Source organism: Lagopus muta, chromosome 17 (genome assembly GCF_023343835.1).
Source record: "Lagopus muta isolate bLagMut1 chromosome 17, bLagMut1 primary, whole genome shotgun sequence".
Lineage (NCBI taxonomy): Eukaryota > Metazoa > Chordata > Aves > Galliformes > Phasianidae > Lagopus > Lagopus muta.
The window spans coordinates 9,555,047-9,575,444 of NC_064449.1; the positions used below are offsets into that span (position 1 = coordinate 9,555,047).

Below are 20,398 nucleotides of genomic sequence, written 5' to 3' on the forward strand. Positions count from 1 at the left end.
TTGTATGAGATTAAAAGGTTCTTAGAGCAATGAGTAACTGCTTCAACACAGGCACCTTGAGCGAAATAACTTGCATTTTAAATTACCTGAATTCAATTAGACCTGTTTGGAGCCAGGTTGTATTCAGTAATTCTGGAGAGGTAATATCTAGTCGGAGGTTATGCCCAGAGTGACTTTTCCATTCTTTGGAACTGAACAATCCTGTAAGGGACATGAGAAACCATTTTTTCACCCAAGCATTAAAGCAGCTTTTGATCCAGATTATCAGTTCAATGCCATGTTTACCAATGCTTTCGTAAGGAAAAGCTTCCCTGCTAGGCCCCATTTCCCACTGACTAGCATTTCAAAATTTTAAACATTTACTGATGTAATTTGATTGCTGCCAAAATTGAATTTCAAAGGCCCTCATCCTGCAGTTTCTTTTTGTGCATGCCTGCATTAAAGTCAACTCTATTCATCTGTAATGAAAACAAACCTTTTTCTTTCCATGGCTATTTTCATCCTTTTTGTGCTTTCCATTTATTACCATAATTTACAACAATATTGTGAGTATTATTAATCCCAATTGCAGTCAATGGGAGTTTGGCATGGTTTTACACTGCAGTGCTGTGTCTTAAATAGTTTTGGCATCCAAGCTGAAAGAATTTGGCATGCAAATACTTGTCACTGCCCAGTGTTAGCAAATACATACAAAACACTCACTATGCCCATGTGCACTCAGGCCAAAGAGAAAGAAAAAGGAAAGAAAGATGTTGCAATTTTGAGATCTTTGAAATTGAGGACTGTAGGGAAGTATCATCCATAGAGGATGTGTGGCTTCGTGATGTGAGCAAGGTGCTTTTTGCTCAGAAGCTCCCTAGTGCAGACCTCATATTGACCCAGTGATGGTGTACTGTGTTAATTTATCTTCTATGTTAGAGTGGGATTTTGGGGGGTCCATAAAATTACAGAAAAGACATTTTTGAGCTGTGTATGCATGTTTAGGGAGACTGTAGTTTTAACTCGAGAGCTGCACTCAGTTTTCATTGCCAAAATTGCTCAACATCTAGGCAGCCTTCCTTGGGAAGAACTGAATTTTATGCTATTTAATACTCAAAACCAGAGAGGAGGGCTATTCATTTTTTAACACTGACAGTTTCACCTAGAGTGCATTTATGATACACAGCCCCATCTTTTGTAGATGCTATCATGGCTATCAGTGCTATAAGCAGCTAACCTGAAGTAGATCAAAGAGACAAGCTGAAGGGAGATGAGCACCAAGTGATAGTTTCAGTTCCTGTAGACCATAAACAGCTGTTTGCAGATGTACAGCCTGACAGCCACATGAGATGTGCAAAGTGTTCGGATGTTGTCTTGGCTTCCATGAAGCCCCTTGTTCACTGCCATCAGAAAGATGGGATGCTGCAAAGAGGATGGCATTTTTATTTAAAGAGATGCAGAGTTGCTACTCAAAGAAAAATAGCAAGATCTTCTGATACCGTCCACACAGGAGTAATCCAACTTTTTTTGTTATACATAGTAACAGAGAAAGAGTACCAAGGCAATGCCCTTGTCCATTCCCTCCTCATTTTCTTTTCCTCTTTGTAAAAATGCTATCAAATAAAGAAGCCAAGATTTTTTAGTCTGTTGCTCACAGGGCTTTTAAAATTATATTTGTTGTTTTCACACTGCTTGCCTGAAAAAGCAGCTGTCGAATGGAGAACTCTGAGAGCTGGGGGAAAATACTGCAGTAGTGTTTGATTAACAATATTTTTGCAGGAAATTGAAATGCTGACTATTCTTATCCTCAGGCAGAGGAAGACTCAAAGCCAATTCATATTCAGTTATATATGGCAACCTCTTTTAATTTCATATGCCTTCATAGGATCTGATATTTAACTGTGCTTTTTTTCCTTTATATTGTTGTCTGTTGTAGCCTTCCACTTTTTGTGTCACTTTTTCTGTTATTTATTTTTTAATTTATTTTTAACTGCATGTCTGCACCATTAAGAAATATATTCTGAGAGCTTTCACGTTGACCCTGTGTCCTACAGTGTTTTACTGCATCACTTCAGCAAGCATATGCTCACATAGATCTGTTGGCTACAACGGAACATAGTTGATTTACATCAACTAAAGGTCTGGATTTTATGTACAACACTTTCTAATTCCCTGTTGATAAAATAAATTCTTTTTTTTTTTTACAGTTTGTAACAATATTATCATTATGTGTGCTAGTTACATCTTGGTGTGAATCAGTCCAAAAACCTCTAAATTAAAATAGTTGAGTGATCTAAGTCAGTTGCAACGCAGTATCCTCACAACTTGGAAAAATACAGCCAACATAAAAATAGGTGGTTGCTTCTTTCTTTGTCTGTCTGTCTGTCTTTTTCCATGGAACAAAGTAGATGGATGTACCTTAAAGCTTTAGTTCTGTAGGTACTTAGAAGTAGTTTGTATAATTGGGAAAATCAGTAGATCATGTGGTCCTGGATAGATCATGTGAACAATTAGGATGTGAACAGTTAGAAATCCTCTAATTAGTAGCTTAGACTCTAATTTAATCCATAAACAGGAATCAATGAGCTTCTGTCTCACAGACCTGTAAGAATATTTCAGTGGAGCTGTGAAGTGTGTGAAAAACAAGTGGTCTGTCAGTACTGGAGCCCTTTCTCAACACCTTCGATACAATCCGTTGTGTTTGGATGTTGAGATGTCAAGATTTCAAAAATCTCTGAATTAGGCAGAATTCTGAACAAAGTCAAGTGGCTTCCAAATTTATATTCACAGAATAAATTATCAGTGTTTGGAGAAGAGCAAGTCTAACACCTAACCTCTGGGCTTGGAGCTACTGCGTTTAGATGACTGGCAGAACTACCCCAGTGAGTTCTCCTTCTTCACATTTGAGAAAAATACATACTGAATTAGAAAGTGCACACCCTCCTCCCTTGGTGGTCACTAAGTATTTGTTTGCTTTTTAAATTCAGGGGAGGAGAGGAGAAAAAAGCTAATCTCACAAAGGTTCACCCCACCCTCTGCTTGGCTTCTCCTCCTTGGCAAGGCTCCCCAGCAGCAGCTGGCTGACTGTTTTTCTTCTGCAATTCTGTTCATGACATTTCCTGCAACTAGGTTTTTCTGAAGGTTTCCAGCAGTCGTTTCAGTCCCCTGCCCTCCTTTTTTGGCCTCATCCTCCCCCAGCCATGGACCTGTGCCTAGTTCCCAGCTGTTTAAGGACCATATTGCCACCATGCAAATACTCTATATATCCTCAACACATACAGCGAGTTTCTGTGGCTGGCATGTAAATCTTACTAACTTACTGAGAGTCAGTGGTTAGTGTAGGGTATGCAGAACAGCTGTATTTCTGCTGGGGGTGTAAATAGAGACAGTACTTCCCCAAGCTACCAGGTCCATCAGAGAAACAAAGTCTGCACTGAGCTTCTCAGCAGTATGGGTTCTGTTCTGGCTATTGCTTGCCACCATCCTGACACTTGCTTTATTTAATGTAATTCTTTTTTGATCTTGCACCATGTAACCCTCTTCATGCAGAAGAATTTATATAAAGAACTGAAATGATGGAGAACTGATGCACAGACCCTGTTTTACATATTGTACCAGTACTTCCCTCTCCATACCACTAAAAGATGCACAAACTGTCCTTTCACAGGCTTTTATAAGCATTCCACTGACTTAATCTCTTAGTGCAAAAGCCTACTTCCATATTAAGTTCTCTGTTATCAATGATATTAAATCAATATTCTCAGTGCTGCAGGATCCAAGTCACGTATAAGCCGTCACACACAGTTTAACTTTAGAGATACAGTATTGAGACACAGTTTGTTTTTTCAAAGATTACAGAGTCCTTTAGAGCTGCTGAAAATCCGCTTATTCCTTGTTGTAGCCAGTTTCTTATAGGCTGTGTGAGTTTCTACTCTGCTGACAGTTTTGTTACAGACCAGTAGTCCTGTAAGTCCGAGAAGATGACTGCTATGCAATTATCAGGAGAAGGACTGGTGAGGCCTGGTTGTGTGTGTCAAAACAAGACAACATATTCTTTAAGAGAATTAATAGACAAAGTAGTGTGGGTTCTTCCTGAATGCGTGTTGGATATCTAGTTTTTGTCCATGCGAGTTTGCACACAGTTCTGGACAGTCCGACCAGCCTCCCCTGGTGTGCTTCTTTGTCTAATTGGTGACATCTGTGTTTAGAGTCAAAGATGGAGAAAAACAGTAATTTGTCCCTTGCCAGAGACACTGAGGAGAAAACATACATCTGGGATTTATTTGTGTGAAAAGCTACACAACTGAAGTACTACGTCTGATTTCAACCTGACCCAGCGGTGCCCTTTTCATTTAGCATATTAAGAATCGAGATTTATATAGAGATATTTTACAAGTCAGAAGTGACACTTATTGTAAAATCTTTGTTATTACAGCAGATCTTTCTTTTCTCTTTTTTATTAAACTGCCGCTCATCTGTCTGTCATAAAAGTGAAGTAGTTCGTAATACGAGCTGACTATGAATGCTTTCAGTTACACACTTCAGGAAAGCTATGTCACGACAGACATAAAGCTGTACAGCACAACAGGCAAACATTATGCTACATGCCTTTTCAGCTGGTAGAACAAAGTGAACTTTGCCAACACAACTCGCTGTTAACTGAAGTTGCAGAAGGCATTTTTCCAGCTGTGGGTTATGGATCATTAGTTGTCTGCAGGTTCTGAACTCCTCGGAAATGCTCTGAGAAGCAAAAGGTGGGATTGTGCCTTGTCAGGACACTTAGTCATCAGACCACACGGCTGGAATTACACATAGGTTCAAATACAGTAACTTCCTAAAATGCAACAGGGTCAATTTGTGTTCTGAGCATGGAGGAGAGAGACAAGGAGCAGCCAGCTTTTCTTCCTCTATCTGGTTGCATTCAGTTTTGGTCTCATACACTTTCAGTTTTACCATTTAATTTGCTCCCATCAAGGAAGGAGGCCACAGGATGTGGCAAGAGGAAAACAAAGACCCTCAGCAGATTGGTGACAGTCTGTCATCTCAAAGCTCAGCTTCTGGCAGTACCTGACCTGCAATCTCAGCTGTTTCTCCTATGAAATCTTAGGAAAACCAGGGTCAGTTAGGGAATTAGAAGTTTTATTCAGAGATGTTGCTTAAGTAGATAAGAAAATTCCATTTACGTTACCCAGAGGTAAATTAAGAAGAAATAAATGGCTTTATCTACAGCACAGCCACCTGAAGTGTGTGGAATTCCAGCGTGAATGCCCTGGGCTGGGCAGAAAAGCTTTGTTATGATTAGTAAGGAGGCTGCTGTGCTACCTTGTGCCTGACATATGTTCTTGGGTTTGTGGGAGAGGAGAAAGAAAATTGCTTCTAAGACTTCTTGTACTTGCTCAAGTTTCAGCAGGTTGGGTTTTTGTTTGTTTTGTTGTTTTTCTTCTCTAAAACAAGGAGAAGAATTCTTGATTGTGTTACAGTTTCACAGCAGTACTGACCTTGTGCTATAGTGATATGAGGTCTATTAATTCAGCAGGGATTTATGTTGAAGATGCTTGTAATAAAATGAAACAGCCCTAAGATAGGATTAAACACAGAGTAGACTTGGGGGATTTTTATATTAAAAAGGGTAGAACAGATGCTGGAAACCTCTTGTTTGCATGTCTTATCTGTTACAAACGACTAATTCATCCCAATATTGTTTGAATGATTTTGACATGAAAGTGATGTAACAGTTGAGAATGAGGGCTCCATCCTTTCTGAATGGATGAGATTGAGTGTTGCCAAATCTGTTTGTGAAAGATAAAATTTATGTTGTCATAATGCGAAAGTCTATTAAAATAAGATCTTGGATTACAGCATTGCTCCTTCAGTTTGATTGTATATTTAAAAATAATTGGTATTGTGGAAAGAAAATGTCTGTGAGTTGGTCACTGAATTGAATGTACTTCAATGCTATTCATCTTACAGTGTGAGATTTTTATTAGAACAAAACCCGATGAAGTGAAATACATGCTGTAAAAATGACACACACATTTGTACTTTGCTTATGTACAACAGGGAAGTCTGTTTTGCTATTATTTAAATAGGACGTCAATTTCTGACTCCAAGTGACACGAATTTAATCCTGCCTAAACTCTAGACAACAGCAGCCCTTGCATGTATGGGGTTTGTGCTAAAGCCATGAGGACTGAAAAAATTTCCTTTCATTACGGTGGGTTAATCTGGAAAATGCAGTTACTAGAACAGTAAGAACTTGAACAAGTTGAATACTGGAATTTGGTTCTTTTAAAACATTCCTTCAGGGCTTATTTTTTTTCTTCTTGCAGGCTCCCAGACAATACAGCCTAGCACTGAACAAGAGTAACAGAGTCCATCTTTACTGCGCATTTCTGGACTACAGGTATGTGATACAAGTTAAGCTCTTTAACCTGGCTAAATCAAAGAGCATGTCATTTGTGATGCTTTACGTTGCCTATCTTCTTCTTGATTTCTTTCATTTATAGAAACAGTTAAAGTAATGAAGGCGCTGGTTTACAACGCTTACAATCTCACAGTGGCTTTTTACTATATCTAGGAGTTGGTTTTTTTCATTGACCCTGTGTTAAGTTGGGGATTGAGAGCTTGAAAAATACGGAATCAAAACTAAAATGCAGACTGATACTGATCCTGCTTAAGATGGTTTATGCATATACCCATTTGGGCAGACACTTGGATGTTTTCAGATGGCAAGCCTCCAGCAGAGCCATTGGTTTCACTGGATCTCTGCCTGTTTCACAATGCTATGTGAGATCAGTATTTAAGAGCTGTGAATTTTGGCCAATGCATGCAATGAAGAAACGTTATGCCCCTGAATGCAAATGAAAAGGAAAGGTAAATAAATAAAATGTCACTCAGAAAATGGGATCTATGGAAAAGCAACAGCTTTTATTTTTTATTTTTTTAGCTCTGAATCTATTTATCCTGTTTTTGATTTCTGAGCACGTTGCTCCTGTTGAGTTAAAACACAAAAAGTATTTTCTGAATCTTGAATTTTATGGAGATTAATATTTTTTGTGCTGTAATGATATAAGCTTAATTGGTGTAGCAAAGGACTGCAATGCTGTGATCTGTCCTATCCAACATGCACACGGGAAGGTCACTGTAATTGTTTTATTAAAGTTTTGTTTCAAGGATGTTGAACTGTCCCAGCTGTTAGCAGTTAATTGTCGTTATGGTTACTCAGGAATTACAATAAATTCAAAACAGATTTTACTGAAGCAAATTAATTTGGCTGGGGCATTGTTCCTGTGTGGTTTTCCACTGAGGCTTGGGCCCTTGAGGCTGTGCCTTGGGATAGAAACTGAAATACAAAGTCTATCCTTCCAAATGAGTTTCATTTGTGTCAAGATATTCCTATTCCCTGATGGATGGTAGTTAAAGAATAAGCAATTCCTAATGTGCAGAAGGCTCCCTTTGAGAATTCAAGGAGGTCCCGTAGGACAGACTGAAAGATGATTATTTTACCTATTGTAAAATAAGCTCTGATGAAAATATTCATCACTCAGTCTAGCTTCAGGACCCAAAATAATATAAAAAATAATAAACAGTTAAAAACAGTGCAGTGACCTACGTTGCCCAGAACTCCACCAAGATGCGGCTTCTATGTTCCCGCTCTGTCACAGGACTCCTGGCAGGGCTGTGTCAGCACAAGGCTTTCCAGGTTTTCCCTGGCTCCAGGAAGCAAACTATGAGCATCACATCCCTTGCTGCCTTGGGACTGAGCCATGCGGCCAGGCCAGCCGTATCCTCGGTGGAGCAGGAGCTGCTCTCATTGTCCCAGAGGTTGAAATGATGAAAAACGATTGGCATGGGCAGCTCACTAGAAATCACGCTCAATCAGTCTAAATTACTTTCTTTGTTAGGACAAGTGGGACACTGAATAAGAGAAAGACAGAAGATACAATATGCTTTGAGTTTCTGCAAGATTATTGACTTATTGTCTGATATGATAAGATTATTGTCTGATATGATAGTTCTTGAAATACAGAAATCTGTATCTAGAGAAAATGCCATAAGTGAGTTGCACAATGTTGTGAAGAAATGTAGCTATTCATTAGTTATAAAACTGGAAAGTAATCTCTAGTGACATTCAGATAGGGGTATGATTTAGGCCCTCTTGGTCAATATTTTCCTTATTTATTTTCATGGTGGAATTGAGAGGACACTAAGAGTGTTTATGAGCACACAAGCCCACAATGGCTATCAAATTTTATATCTCCTGTACAGTACAATACATGTCAAACTAACCTGAATAAGATGCATTTTGATAGAGACTGTGCCATTTTTGTGTGCTTTGCAGCAATGGAACTGGTATTTGGTCTAACGAAGGTTGTGTGCGTGAGAGCGGGGACCTCAACTACTCTGTGTGTCTTTGTAACCACCTCACTAACTTCGCCATTCTGATGCAAGTGGTGCCTCTGAAGGTGAGATTAAGCAAAGGAGTAACTGTTGGAAACAAAACATAAATACACACCACATCAGTGATTGGAACTGGGCTCGTATTGGTCCCATTTAGATTTAATCCACAGCTTGTTTGCTGGGATGTTGTATTAATCCTTCTGGACTATGTATGTTTTCTAAAACATTTGGGAACTGAATGGAGCATACATCTCTGTGGTAGGTGGGAGTCCTGAAGTACTGTACACTATTATTACCCTTTTAGTACTATTTCTTAAAGTAGTAGACAGGAAAAGCACTGGAAAACATAGCACAGACCAGCCTGGGTTTGATGATTCATTTTCAAGACCAAGAAAGCTGAGATGTGGCTGTTCAAGGTTTTTGCTAAGTAGACTTGCAGAATTTGAACAGCCAAGCTTGAACTCCCTGTGAAGCAAACTGCTGCCAGCTGGGCCCAATCATTTGCTCTGCCAGCTTTTCAAGTGCCTCTCTGCTACTCTTTCTCCACCTCCTTGCCAAGCGAAGACTTGTGTAGAAGTGTGAGAAAGCAATGGAGGTTTTAGACAGTGAACCCCTTATGTATAGTTTCTCTATGCTCGGTTCCTTTGTCCAAAGAGTTGTTAAGCAGATTTACTTCTTTGAAGCCAGAACGTGACCAAGGCTTTCTACTTGACTCTCATACTCATCTCTGCTTTGAAATGAAGTTTAATGATAAACACATCACTTTTCTCACCAAACATGTTCTTGCCTTCATAATGCTGTGTGATGCCTAGAGATTTCCTCAGAGATGGCAGCATTGCTCCTTGCAGGTGAAGTGCTGGCTTGTGCCTCCCAAAGGAATTCTTCTCCAAAGCTCAGCACCAGGCAAAGCCAACCCTCTGCTGGGTCTTAGCAGGCAAACAGCCAGCACTGCTATGAGAATGAGAAATATGATTTTACTGCTTTATTTGGTGTGCTACTGTCAGGGAGGATCCTATAGAGGCAGCGACAAAGCTCTGCTCTGGAAAACTCCCAGCTGATAAATAATGAATCTATGATATAAATAATTTACAGACCATACATTTAAAGTAATTTATACTGATTGTCTGTCAAATTTATACTCTCAGGCACATTCTCAGCTTTTTACAGACACCATCCTAACAATGTAAATTAACAACTGAAGAAGAGCTGCAGTGGGACAGTAGGAGTCGTAGTGTCACATTTATCACAGTGTGCTACTAACAAGTGCAGTGTCCTCTGTGGTACAGCTAGAGGGTTTTTGTCAGCTTGGTTGGTGTGGTTGCATTGACTAGCGGGCCAGGTCTCAGGCTCCTGTTAATTGGTTTGAATGATAGATTTGCTCTTATTTTAGATGGTAGCCCAGCCCTGAGGTAGTTGCTGCTGCAGGATGAGCTGCCTGTGCTTGTGATGGCAGCTCAGAGGTTCTTGCAGATAGAAAAGTGAGCTTGCAGCTCAGGGTAATGAGGGCTATCCCACTGAGCTGCAGCAAAGACTTCTCAAGGAATGAATGATTCATAACTGCCACTAGGAATTACTGATTCAGTAACACTGTTAGCACAACTGCTTGCATGATTATCCCAGTTACGTGGTGTCATGCCATCACAGTTGGGGTAAGGGTGCAGAACAGAATGGTCTGCAATCCAAATAACTTAATTAATTCCCAGAGTCCTCTGTATTGGTGTAATCATTTGAAGAGGGAGGGCACCTTGTTCAGGTCTGCCAGTTTTTATCTACCCTTTGTTGTCCTTGTGACTTATGAAGCACCTGATGATCCCAGCTCGTTTCTAAGTATCATTTTCTTAGGAACATTTTGTGCTCACAATAAAATGCAGTTTTGCCTACAGAGCTTCCCACTTGTGAGGTAAAAATAGAATGGCAGAAATATGGTATTATTAAAATTGTTTTAAAGAGCAGTACACAGAGATTCAATGATTTAGCACAATTGAACAGGGCATCCACCAATTAAATGCTGGTGAAAGATTAGTTGATTTTCCATTAGGGAATAATTCTGAAAGGCATAACTTTCAAACAAACAGATGTGAGATTGTTATGATTAAAGAGATGTTGGGGTAAGTTTTAATAATATGCAGTATTAGTCACTAGAGATCAAAGACATTTTATATCAAAGCCTTTTGAGTCAGACTATCTTAAAGAGATCTGAAATGCATAACTAGGAAACAGGAATGCACTGTCCAGTTCCTCACAGTCATTTAGTGGTTCTATTTTCAGTATTTTGTTTCAATTTTTGTAAAATGTCTTTGAACTGCTGTTTTACTTGTTCATGATAAGTTAGAAAACAAAACTGATGTAAAATCTCATGTGAGATGTGTAGACCAAGACACTCTGATGCATAGAAAGCTTAATATCCATCTTTTTCCCAGATTTTAACACAATGCATTGGTTGACAGAGAACAACGTTGATGTGGAAATCCATGAATGCTCAAGACCAGTTCAGTGTGATATGTGTTCTGATGTACTTGGCCCTTCTCCATGGGAAAGAGATGATTGGTTTTCTTTTTGCTTAAGAAAAAAAAGCATAAGTGTTTTTTAGGCATTGAGAGTATTCAAAGAGAATTTGTTGTTCAAAGGACAGCATGAAGTGCTCTCCTAGTTCAGAAAAAGCTGAGGTGTCTCTAAGCAAGGAAGACTGAAAGTAAGTGACTTTCCTCAGAAATAACCTTCCATAAGCATTTCTATCCAAGCAGGGAGCTGAGTTTTGATGACAGTTGTTTACCAAGGATAGTGACTTTTTCTTTAGAGTTATGCAAAACTCAAGCAAGAATCTCCTTGGTTGACTCTTTGTCCCTTCCCATGATCAAGTCTGGCTTTTTCCACTTCTAGAACAATAGCATGATTCAGACCCACCAGCTTTGATGCATTTTGCCCTCATGCCTTCCTTCCTGCTAACACTGCCCTAATTCACTTGTGAGCACTAGTGACTATAAATTCTCAAGATTCTTTATCATTGCAATTTTATTACAAGGAAAAGATCTAGGTAAATATTCAGTGCATCTGGCTTGGAGAGGAATCACAACGTGTCATACGGATTTTATTTTCTTTCAGAGGGTCATTTATATGAACAGAGTTGTAGGATATCTGGCATCTGGTAGTGCTTTCTCTTGAAAACTTGTAATATATTGAGACAAGGAATGCTGACATTGTTAGAGGCAATTATGAGGCAGACTGTCAGGTAGGCCTAATTTAAACAGAAATACAAGAAAGTAGGTAGGTAGAAGCTCTGAGACATAAGAGCATTTTTGTCCCAATATTTCAGAGAAAGAAACTGAGAGTGCATAAAAGAAAGCTTTACATTCCGGAATGCTAACTTCAATGTGAGAAAATTAACCTCCACTTTTATATCGGTGCACTACACAACAGTGCGTGGAGAAGAACTTATTTGAATGCTGTGAGTTAGCCTGAAACTGAGTTTGGATTACAAGTGTAGTTGAACACTACTTCAAATTTCACATTAGTTTCAGCAACAACTTGAATGCACTAAAGCTGCCATGATTGTGGAAGAGCAGTACTAACAATACTGCTGATGAGCCTGAGATCCATGCCTGCAGTTAGCTGCTTTCAGACATGAAGGAGAGTCAGTTGTAACAAGTTTATTTCAGGAATGAAAAAAAACAGTGGAAAAGCTTACAAACATGTGGCACTCAGATGACAGGCTGGCACTGACCTGTTAGCCTGCTGATGAACTGGCCACGTGGAGTGCCAAAATTATCCATGTCTTCAGCACTCTGTTGTTATGATTGGCCCAGAATTAGACTTGCTTACCGAGATTCATTTATCATACCATTTGCATGGAGTTTTGGAGATTTGTGGCAATCAATTTGTTTAAATAAATAAGCAAATCCAAGATAAAATGTGACTAAAGATGAGAAGAATGTTCCTGAAGGAACACGTTCAGCCCTTGATTGCCTTTGTGAGGTTGCAATTAAGGCCAGGATACCATCAGAATGTGGAAACTATTGAGAAGCCTTTTCAAAACTCTGGGCAATGTAGTAAGATTGAGAACTTTACAGAAACACCACTCTGACAAAACAGGTCAGTGTGATGCTCAGAGCAGATGTGCAGATATCAACCAATTAGTTTATGCTCTTTCTGATGGGGAAACTGAGAAAAAGCAAAAAAGTCCCATGTAGCAAATCCTTGCTGAAACTGCACTCTCAGGGGTTCATGCCTGTCTTTGTCCTTTCTTGACCTGCAGAATGCACCTTTCATTTCACTCTGTCCTTCTTGCTGTCAGAGCACATCTGTATTGCCAGCTGCCCTGCAGTGCTACAGTTTGGGAGACAAAGGTGCATTAATATAGCTGTGGTAGGAAAAATAAATAAGCCATTTCGTTTGGTATAGCTAAACTGATATATGTTTGCTTCTTTTGGAAAAACTGCAAGTGGAGAGCACCTGGAGTGATATTTTGGTGGTTTTCTCAAAGTACTACAGTCCTCGTTGTAGATTTGAACCTGAAATAGGAACAGCAGAGGACAGGAGATGAGATGTTCCCTCAGTTAAGCACCCTCCACTTGCACAGAGGCTGGGTAGATCTCAACCTGCAACCTCCTGCTGGAGAGGAACGTGCCCACGCCTGGGTTGGGAAGGACAGCTGACATCAGGAGGAGAGATGTGGGTGATGTTCCTCCTGCACAGTCATGCAGAGGAATGTCACAAAGTGCTTCCTAGCCAGCAGGAGTCAAATCCAACATGGAGCAAGCCACATTTCAAAAGCACTCCAGATGCCATTATTTCTATTTGGGCAGCTTTACTTCCTCTCAGCAGTCAGTGGGGTCCTGTGCTCCTGCCAAGCAAACATGACAGGCATCTTGCAAATTTTATTTTTGTAGTGATCCAACTACTACAGGGCATGCCAGGCTATTTGTACCATCTGCCACAAAAATGTCATCTCAGCAGCAAAAGCATGGTGGACACCTGGGGCCTGAGTTCCAAAGCCTTAGAAAAGAGAAATCACTGTACCCACGGCAAAAATAGAGCATGAAGTTTGGGTCCCTCTCCAGTAAGTGAGCAGTACTGGGCACAGCAGTAATAGACCATTCTTTTAGGTTGGTTTTACCTGAGGGGCTTTGCTCTTTCTGTCTTGTTTCAACTGAGGGTGTAGAAATGACTACTCGACATGTGCATGGACATTCACAACAAAGTAATGGTTTTATCTTATTGGACACGCTTTTTGCATTTTTAGAACTAGCAAGAACTGTATTTCATGCCATTTGGAGATCTTGTTTCACAATACAGAAGTGAAGATCAAACAATGCAGTTGAAGATGCCCACCACCAGGCCTGAAAAGAGAAGAGTTTATGAATGGGAAAATATGTAGAACTTCTTGATCTTGCAGATGGATCTATAGACAACTTGTAGCTTATCAGGGAGCCCAGGGTTTTTCAGAAGCTTGGAGAATTGGGTATGGGCTTCTATTCACAAAAGAAAAGAAATCCCATTATTTTTTGGGGGGCAACATTTGTGTTTTTATTTTAATTTCCACTGCTATAGCTGATTTTGTGAGCAATTTTTGATAACATATGCCTGACTGAGAAAGAACAAAGTGCATTTATTCATGTTTATAAAGACTATTTGAAAACATCCTAATGCTGTCAAATGCTTAAAAAATATTGGGCATAAGTGTATAATTTGTGAGATTGGTGCAATATTTTCCTAAATCAAATATTCCAGCTATTAATCAAACATTGCACTCAGAGGACGTTAAAACAGCAGTCTGAAATGATAACTTTTGTTCTTCAATTTTTCAGACTGCTGTGGTTCAGATTGTGTGCTCTAATGGGATGATGAAATGGAAGCAACATGGTTTGTTGCTGTTTTGTTATTTTAACATAATTACTCTTCTCAGCATGTTTTTCATTGTTGAGAACATAAAAAAGAACAGTGCCTTAGTGCAGTAATTTTGTTGTGCGTTGCATATTTAAAAATCAGATAGGCATTGCAATGTTTTGTCCCTGTTTATTACCATTGACAGTTTATTTAACTGAAGAGATCTCCACAGACAGTTTAGACAGCCCTTCCCCACAGATGAACACAGATAAATCAGCCTGTGTTTACGCTCACATCGCTTTGTAAGCTTTCCTCTTTGCTCTTCCTCACTCTCTCCACTTCCCCCTCCATTTTATTGCTGTCAGTGTTGCCCCCATGGAGGATCTCCCTGATGTGCTCAGAGTGACTTTGCATTGTATGTCTTTGTCTGTACTGCACCCATGCTCATCTTTCCTGACAATGGAGCACCGATCTTGATTTTTAACTCAGAGCCATTATTCATTCTTCTCCTTTGTTCCTCTGCCAGCGCAGCTCTGTTCATTTTGATAGGAGGAAATAGGAGACTCTCTGGGTCTGTCCTTAATCCCATAGAATTACATAGAAGAAGTTGGACCAATGCTGCAGAACACAAAAACCCTTGACATCCCTTGGAGAACTGTTTGGCAATTACTGAATTTCACTGAGCAGAAACGAACAAAAAATTGCTTTCTATTTTGGAGGAACCAAATATTTAAGAATGCGTTAATGGTCAAACAGCTCTTTTGTTTGAGAAGCATGAAATAGGACTCTTTTGTAATCAGAATACTTAACAAAATAGCATAGACTTTCTTCCTAGGTTGGAAATGAAAGCACCGAGCCGCTTGGCAGTTAGATATTCTTGCTGACTAAAGGGTTTCCCCACGCAGTATGAAAATCTTACAACACCACACCTTTACTCATCACTGTTCTCTGCTAAACATCACTGAACTCCATCCTCCCATGCTCACAAGGTCAGTGTCCCAGCTGCCAACCTTGGGTGTCCCTTCCCCCCAAAAGTGTGCTGCCGGGGAGCTCGGGACACCTGGGGCCTCCACAGCTGCTGCAGCCCCAAATTGAAACAGGCATTTCTGAATCAGAGCCCAGGGCTGGGACAGGGGAGGTGGACATACTCATTTTCATTGAACTGTGCTGGGCTCTGGGTATTTAATTATCCACAACTGCTCTAAAAGATTTCATAGCCTTGGTTTGGCAAGAGGCCATCATTTCTTGGCCTTCCAGTGCTGCTGGACCCACACTGGCTTTTCTTCTCCTCGTAAGCCTCTCTCATGGCTTGGTTAGCCTGTTAATTGGAGAACAGCTCTTGTTGGAACAGAAAGCAGAGAACAGATGTATAAATCTGAGGTGCATGGGCAAAAGTTACTCTTACAGATTCACTTAGGATGATCTGCTGTAAGCATAACACTTAACCATTTTTCTATGACCATTGAAAGTCTTAGCCCTGGAAAGAAGGCAGAAAAACGCACTGCTTTTTGTTACCCAAGCACAGACTTGAGGAAGGATTCACAAATATCTGCTTTTCTGATCTCCAAACTTCACAATTTGAGTCCTTCCTCCCCATCATGCTTCCTTCAGGCTTCATTTGAACAAATGTCTTGCTGGGTGAGATTTGTAATGAGCAGATTACCCACTGTTTGAGGACATCTTGCCCAGAAGTACTTTAAAAGTCTGTGTGGGCTTTAAAAAATACTAATTAACACCTCGGCAGAGATATTTGGAAAATTCTAAATTTTACATGTCACAGTGAAAAGTTTTAAATAAGCAGCCACAAGGCTGGGCTGGCTGGAGAAAAATGTTCCTTCAAAGCCTGAAAAGTCCCCTTTGTAGCATTTTACTGCTGATCACTTGGAGATGTGGAGTTAACAGAGAATGGGAATTCAAAAGCTATTCTGCTGGAAATGTCTGATAAAGATGATTACAGTGCAGGGCATGATGCTCAGAGGTTTCTTTTCTGTGGTATTTGGTATACTGTGGCTTGAGAGAAGACCCTGAATCAAGTGAGACTTTCTCAATGTGAGTAATGACTGTGCAGCCCCCATACGTGTGGCCCCACCAGAGTTGTGCCTGAGCCTCCTGAGCCAAACACAGATGTTAATTTGAAAGAAAACAAACCGTAATGTTATGTACATAGCAAAGTGCTTGGCAAGCTGAAGGAAAACAGTGATTTGTATTGTTATTATTATTTAATATATAAATAAAGGCCTCACTGGACTGAAATTGAATTTCAGCAGCCTTTCTGGAGGCAATTAAAACCATTAGCTTCATCAGCCAAGGCCAGCGTTTTAATGTCTCTGAAACACTCAGGCTGCCAAAGTTAATTATTCATCTTTTTCTTAATTGGATTCAGATTGCATTTTAAAGGTGCAGCTTCAAGAGGGTTGGCTGAACCTTAATTTTTCACCCCTACCTCTCCTCCCTTCCCTACCCCCAAGAAACGTCTCATCAGAAATCATTTCAAGCCTTTGCAAAAGGATTACAGAGTGGATTTCAGACCAGGCTGGTGGCTGATATCTCATGGCAGATCTCAGCCAGTTTAGTAAACAGTGCAAAAACCGTACATTATTGCACATTACTTCATGATAGTAATGCTTCTTTGACATGGAAAGCTGACCAAGAAGACCAGGAAAGTATCATTTGCTCTTATGCTACGACTTATGGCAAAGTACAGCGTTCATGCCTTGCATTTCTACCAGTAAACAAATAAAGTTCGTTTTATAAAATGTTTATGCTATATAAATGCATCAATTCTGTGCTATCCCAGTAATTGACACTCTAAAGTACAAATCATAGGTATGATATAGTTCTTAGAATGCAGGCTTCATTTCTTAAGGCTGCAAAACTTTTTTTTGCTTCAAAAATTGCTGTTTTTTGGAAGATGAATTGCTTTTCATAACAGAAGATTAGAACATAAAATCATCTTTTTGTGGCTGAACTGAGAAGTCATAAATCATAATTTGGTATACAGACAAAACTTTTCATCTGTAACAAGCCTCCTCTTAGGTTCCTGAACTCGGCCCTGTGTCTGATGTGCTGCCTCTAAAGGCAGACATGGAGGGGTATTACGCAGTATGTAAAAAACAGAAGCATAGATCAGTACTTCCCAAAAATATCCTTTCTCTAGACAAAGCTAAAAGTGCACCTTCTGGTGCACCTTCTGCAAAGGAGAAATGGGGATCAACTGACTGGCAGATGAAGAATGAAAAACAGGAATAGGAGTACAGATTTCACAGGAAACAAAGAAACACTTGGAAGGAGATGCTGAGCAGAGAGAGCCCTGACAGATGCCCTGATCTGATCTGTTGATAATTTGTTTCTCTATAGCACATTCAGCTTTTTGACAGATTGTTTTGCCTCGTGGTGTATGTGGCTGCTTGTTAATATTACATAAAGAAATAGGTTCTCTGATCTATATACAGACAAAACAATTTTCACTGTATAACCTACTGAACAAGTCTTTCAGCCTCAACTGACCTTTTCCAAGCACTCTGGAGATGAAAAGTACCATCCCATTATAATAATATATTTTCATCTTCCTGTGCAGTTATTTTTAAACTGAGGAGTTAGGTGTCACTCGTTCTCTCGTTATTAACAACATCATAAAAGAAAAATATATATTTGGAGTCTGAACTGTAGTCTTTCCAGGATTGTTTCTCAGGCCATCCGGTTGCCTGTGAGTTTCCAAAATAAAATTGTCAAGCAATGTACTAACTTCTTGTACAAGGTAGGAGTGGGGTAAGGCAATAGTCTATAATGTTTCAGATGTGTGTAAGTGCTGAAACTGCCAGATCTCTGTTCACACTATTAGTGACACGTGCAAGGTAAAGGCTGTCACAGGCTAAGCTAAAAAGGGTGTGGGGGGGATTATGTGGAGTATGAATTTCTGATGTAACAGTTTCTCAAAGCTGCAACTGAGAAACATCTGGTTTTTTTTAACAGTGTTCATGATTACTAACACTCATGACTGCATGAACTTGCTTCCTAGTGCTTCAGCTTGCTGCAGACTTCAGAAGATGACCTTATGCGCTCAAAGAAGCAAATTCTTTGAAAAGCAAAGAATAATTTGATGTAGATTGGGACAAGTGTGAGAATCATGCTCATGGGACTACTTCACAGATTGCTCAATGTTTTATTGGCTACTTTTTAATGCTATTTCCTTTAGTAATAGCATTACAGCCTGATTAGCATTTTTGTGCTGACTATACAATCATGCCAAATTAGTGTTTTGTATTCCATGTCATGCATTAAGTCCGAAAAACTGCAGAAAGACAAGCTGAGGTGGGATGAAATTAGCTCACATCCGAGCATGGGGACTTATAGGAAATTGTTTCTCAACTGATGATACACAGTGCTTTGACAGTACAGGTATTTCTAAAAAACTGCATGCTTATTATCCCTTACAATGAACATAAACACACACTGTCTAGCTGTGCTGTAATAGCTGGGTTGTGAGAAGTTAGTAGAGACCTGATATTTTAAACAAAGACTCTCTTCTCTCCCACACTGTCTGTAGAAATGAAGCTGCTCACCCTGGAAATCATTCCAGGCCTCTTCATGCTGTATCCTTTCTTCACAATTTATATCATCCACCCAAAGGTGTTGGCTGCAGTGCCTGCAGCCAATGTGAGCGGGGACTATTGCACAGCTCCAACCTGGCTCTTCGATTTGAGAACAGCTATTACAGGGCTCTACCTTTTCCTTTACAAACAAAAAAATTATTCAAACTACCTACTTTATGCTTTATGTCCCTCATACTATGCATGATGAGAAATCGAACTTCAATGATGTTACTTTTGCAGTAGTTGTTACCAGACAGGTGTAGGTGTTGATTTTAGAACATCATTCTTAGAGCATTGTCAGATTTTGTTTACCAGAGGCAAGAGCAATTTCCAGTTCACAGATGCAGGGACCAATGTAAGTTGTTTCAGATTCAAATAACTAATTTACAGTTTATTGAGGAGTGATTTTATTTATTTATTTATTTGTGGCTTCCAGCTCATACAGGCTCCACTTGGGAGTGTCTGATTCACACCTTGTCTTGCCCTGCACTGTTTTCTGGAGGAAGACAGCGCTAAAACCCAGAGAAAGCATTTTCTGGCTGCCATTGTTGGGAAAGGAGTGAAAGAAAGCCTTAAAATGCTGAGAAATTCTGATTCCTGAGTGACTTGAAGCCAGGAAAGCTTCCTCTGTTCCCCTTCTCTCTTTGGAGAACTGCAAAGCACCCATAGCAACAGAAATGTATGTGCATCAGGGCAATCAGGGAATAAGGCCCATTCATTTTGGACATGAATATCCCTGATGAGGAAATCATTTTCAAGCTACCCAATTTACTGTGCCAGATATTCCTATTTCAGGAACAATCCGTGAAGAAGAGCTATATGTGGCTTCTGTTACACAGAAATTATGTGGACGTTTTAAGATAGTCCAGCACACCGAGCTCTTTTGTCTTTGTAATTGATGCTGTCCAAGTCAGGGACAAGAAATGTGTCTTCAGCTGACGGAGAAAAAAACTACGAAAGAGCATATTTCCTAGGAGCAGTAACACCATAGCAACAGTTGTCTTTCAGTGCTGCTGCTGTATCACTTAATAGTCCTCAGATTGCCCAGAGCCACAATCTGTTCTGCCATGAAACTGCACGTGAGCTGATGCTGTTGGTGGATCATTACAGGAAAAACGTATCTATACAGCACATCATTTTTGCTTTTATCTAAAATGATTTTTTTGTCCTCACAGCCATATAGCATTTATTTTTTCTCCTTTAAAAGGAATTTCAGGGGGAAATTTATCAGTAGAACTGATGAGGTCAATATCTTTGATGAAATGCTTTACGTGGGGGAACATAATGTGTGTGTGTGGAAATAATGGAAAATTCCAAACTATGAGTTGGATCAGTTTTATTCATCAGATATTCTGTTTAAAAAATTTGGAAAAAATATCATTCCTTTCAGTGTTTTTCAGAATGAATAAATATTTTGAATGAGTTTTCAGCTAGGAGTTTCACTTACAGTGAAATAAGAACACAGTATTTCAAACATCAAAATGAAAACTTTTTGACTATTTTTTTCCCCCCCCAAAATGTTCAGTTTATGAAAATGTCAACTCTGTCCAAATTCAAGTTAGGAGAAATGTTTGAAAATTCTTCTGAGATGAGAACGAATCTTC

The 20,398-nt window shown here is 39.7% G+C and overlaps 1 protein-coding gene across 6 annotated transcripts in view; it reads left to right on the forward strand.

Annotated features, from left to right (window-relative positions):
* The window catches only part of ADGRD1 (adhesion G protein-coupled receptor D1), a 127,909-nt gene that overhangs the window by 60,308 nt on the left and 47,203 nt on the right, over positions 1-20,398 (forward strand). For all 6 annotated transcript variants that reach the window (XM_048964626.1, XM_048964629.1, XM_048964630.1 and 3 more), the window contains 2 exons: positions 6,309-6,382; positions 8,321-8,444. In XM_048964626.1, coding sequence (XP_048820583.1) covers positions 6,309-6,382; positions 8,321-8,444 — 198 coding nt within the window. The remainder of the gene's footprint in view (positions 1-6,308; positions 6,383-8,320; positions 8,445-20,398) is intronic.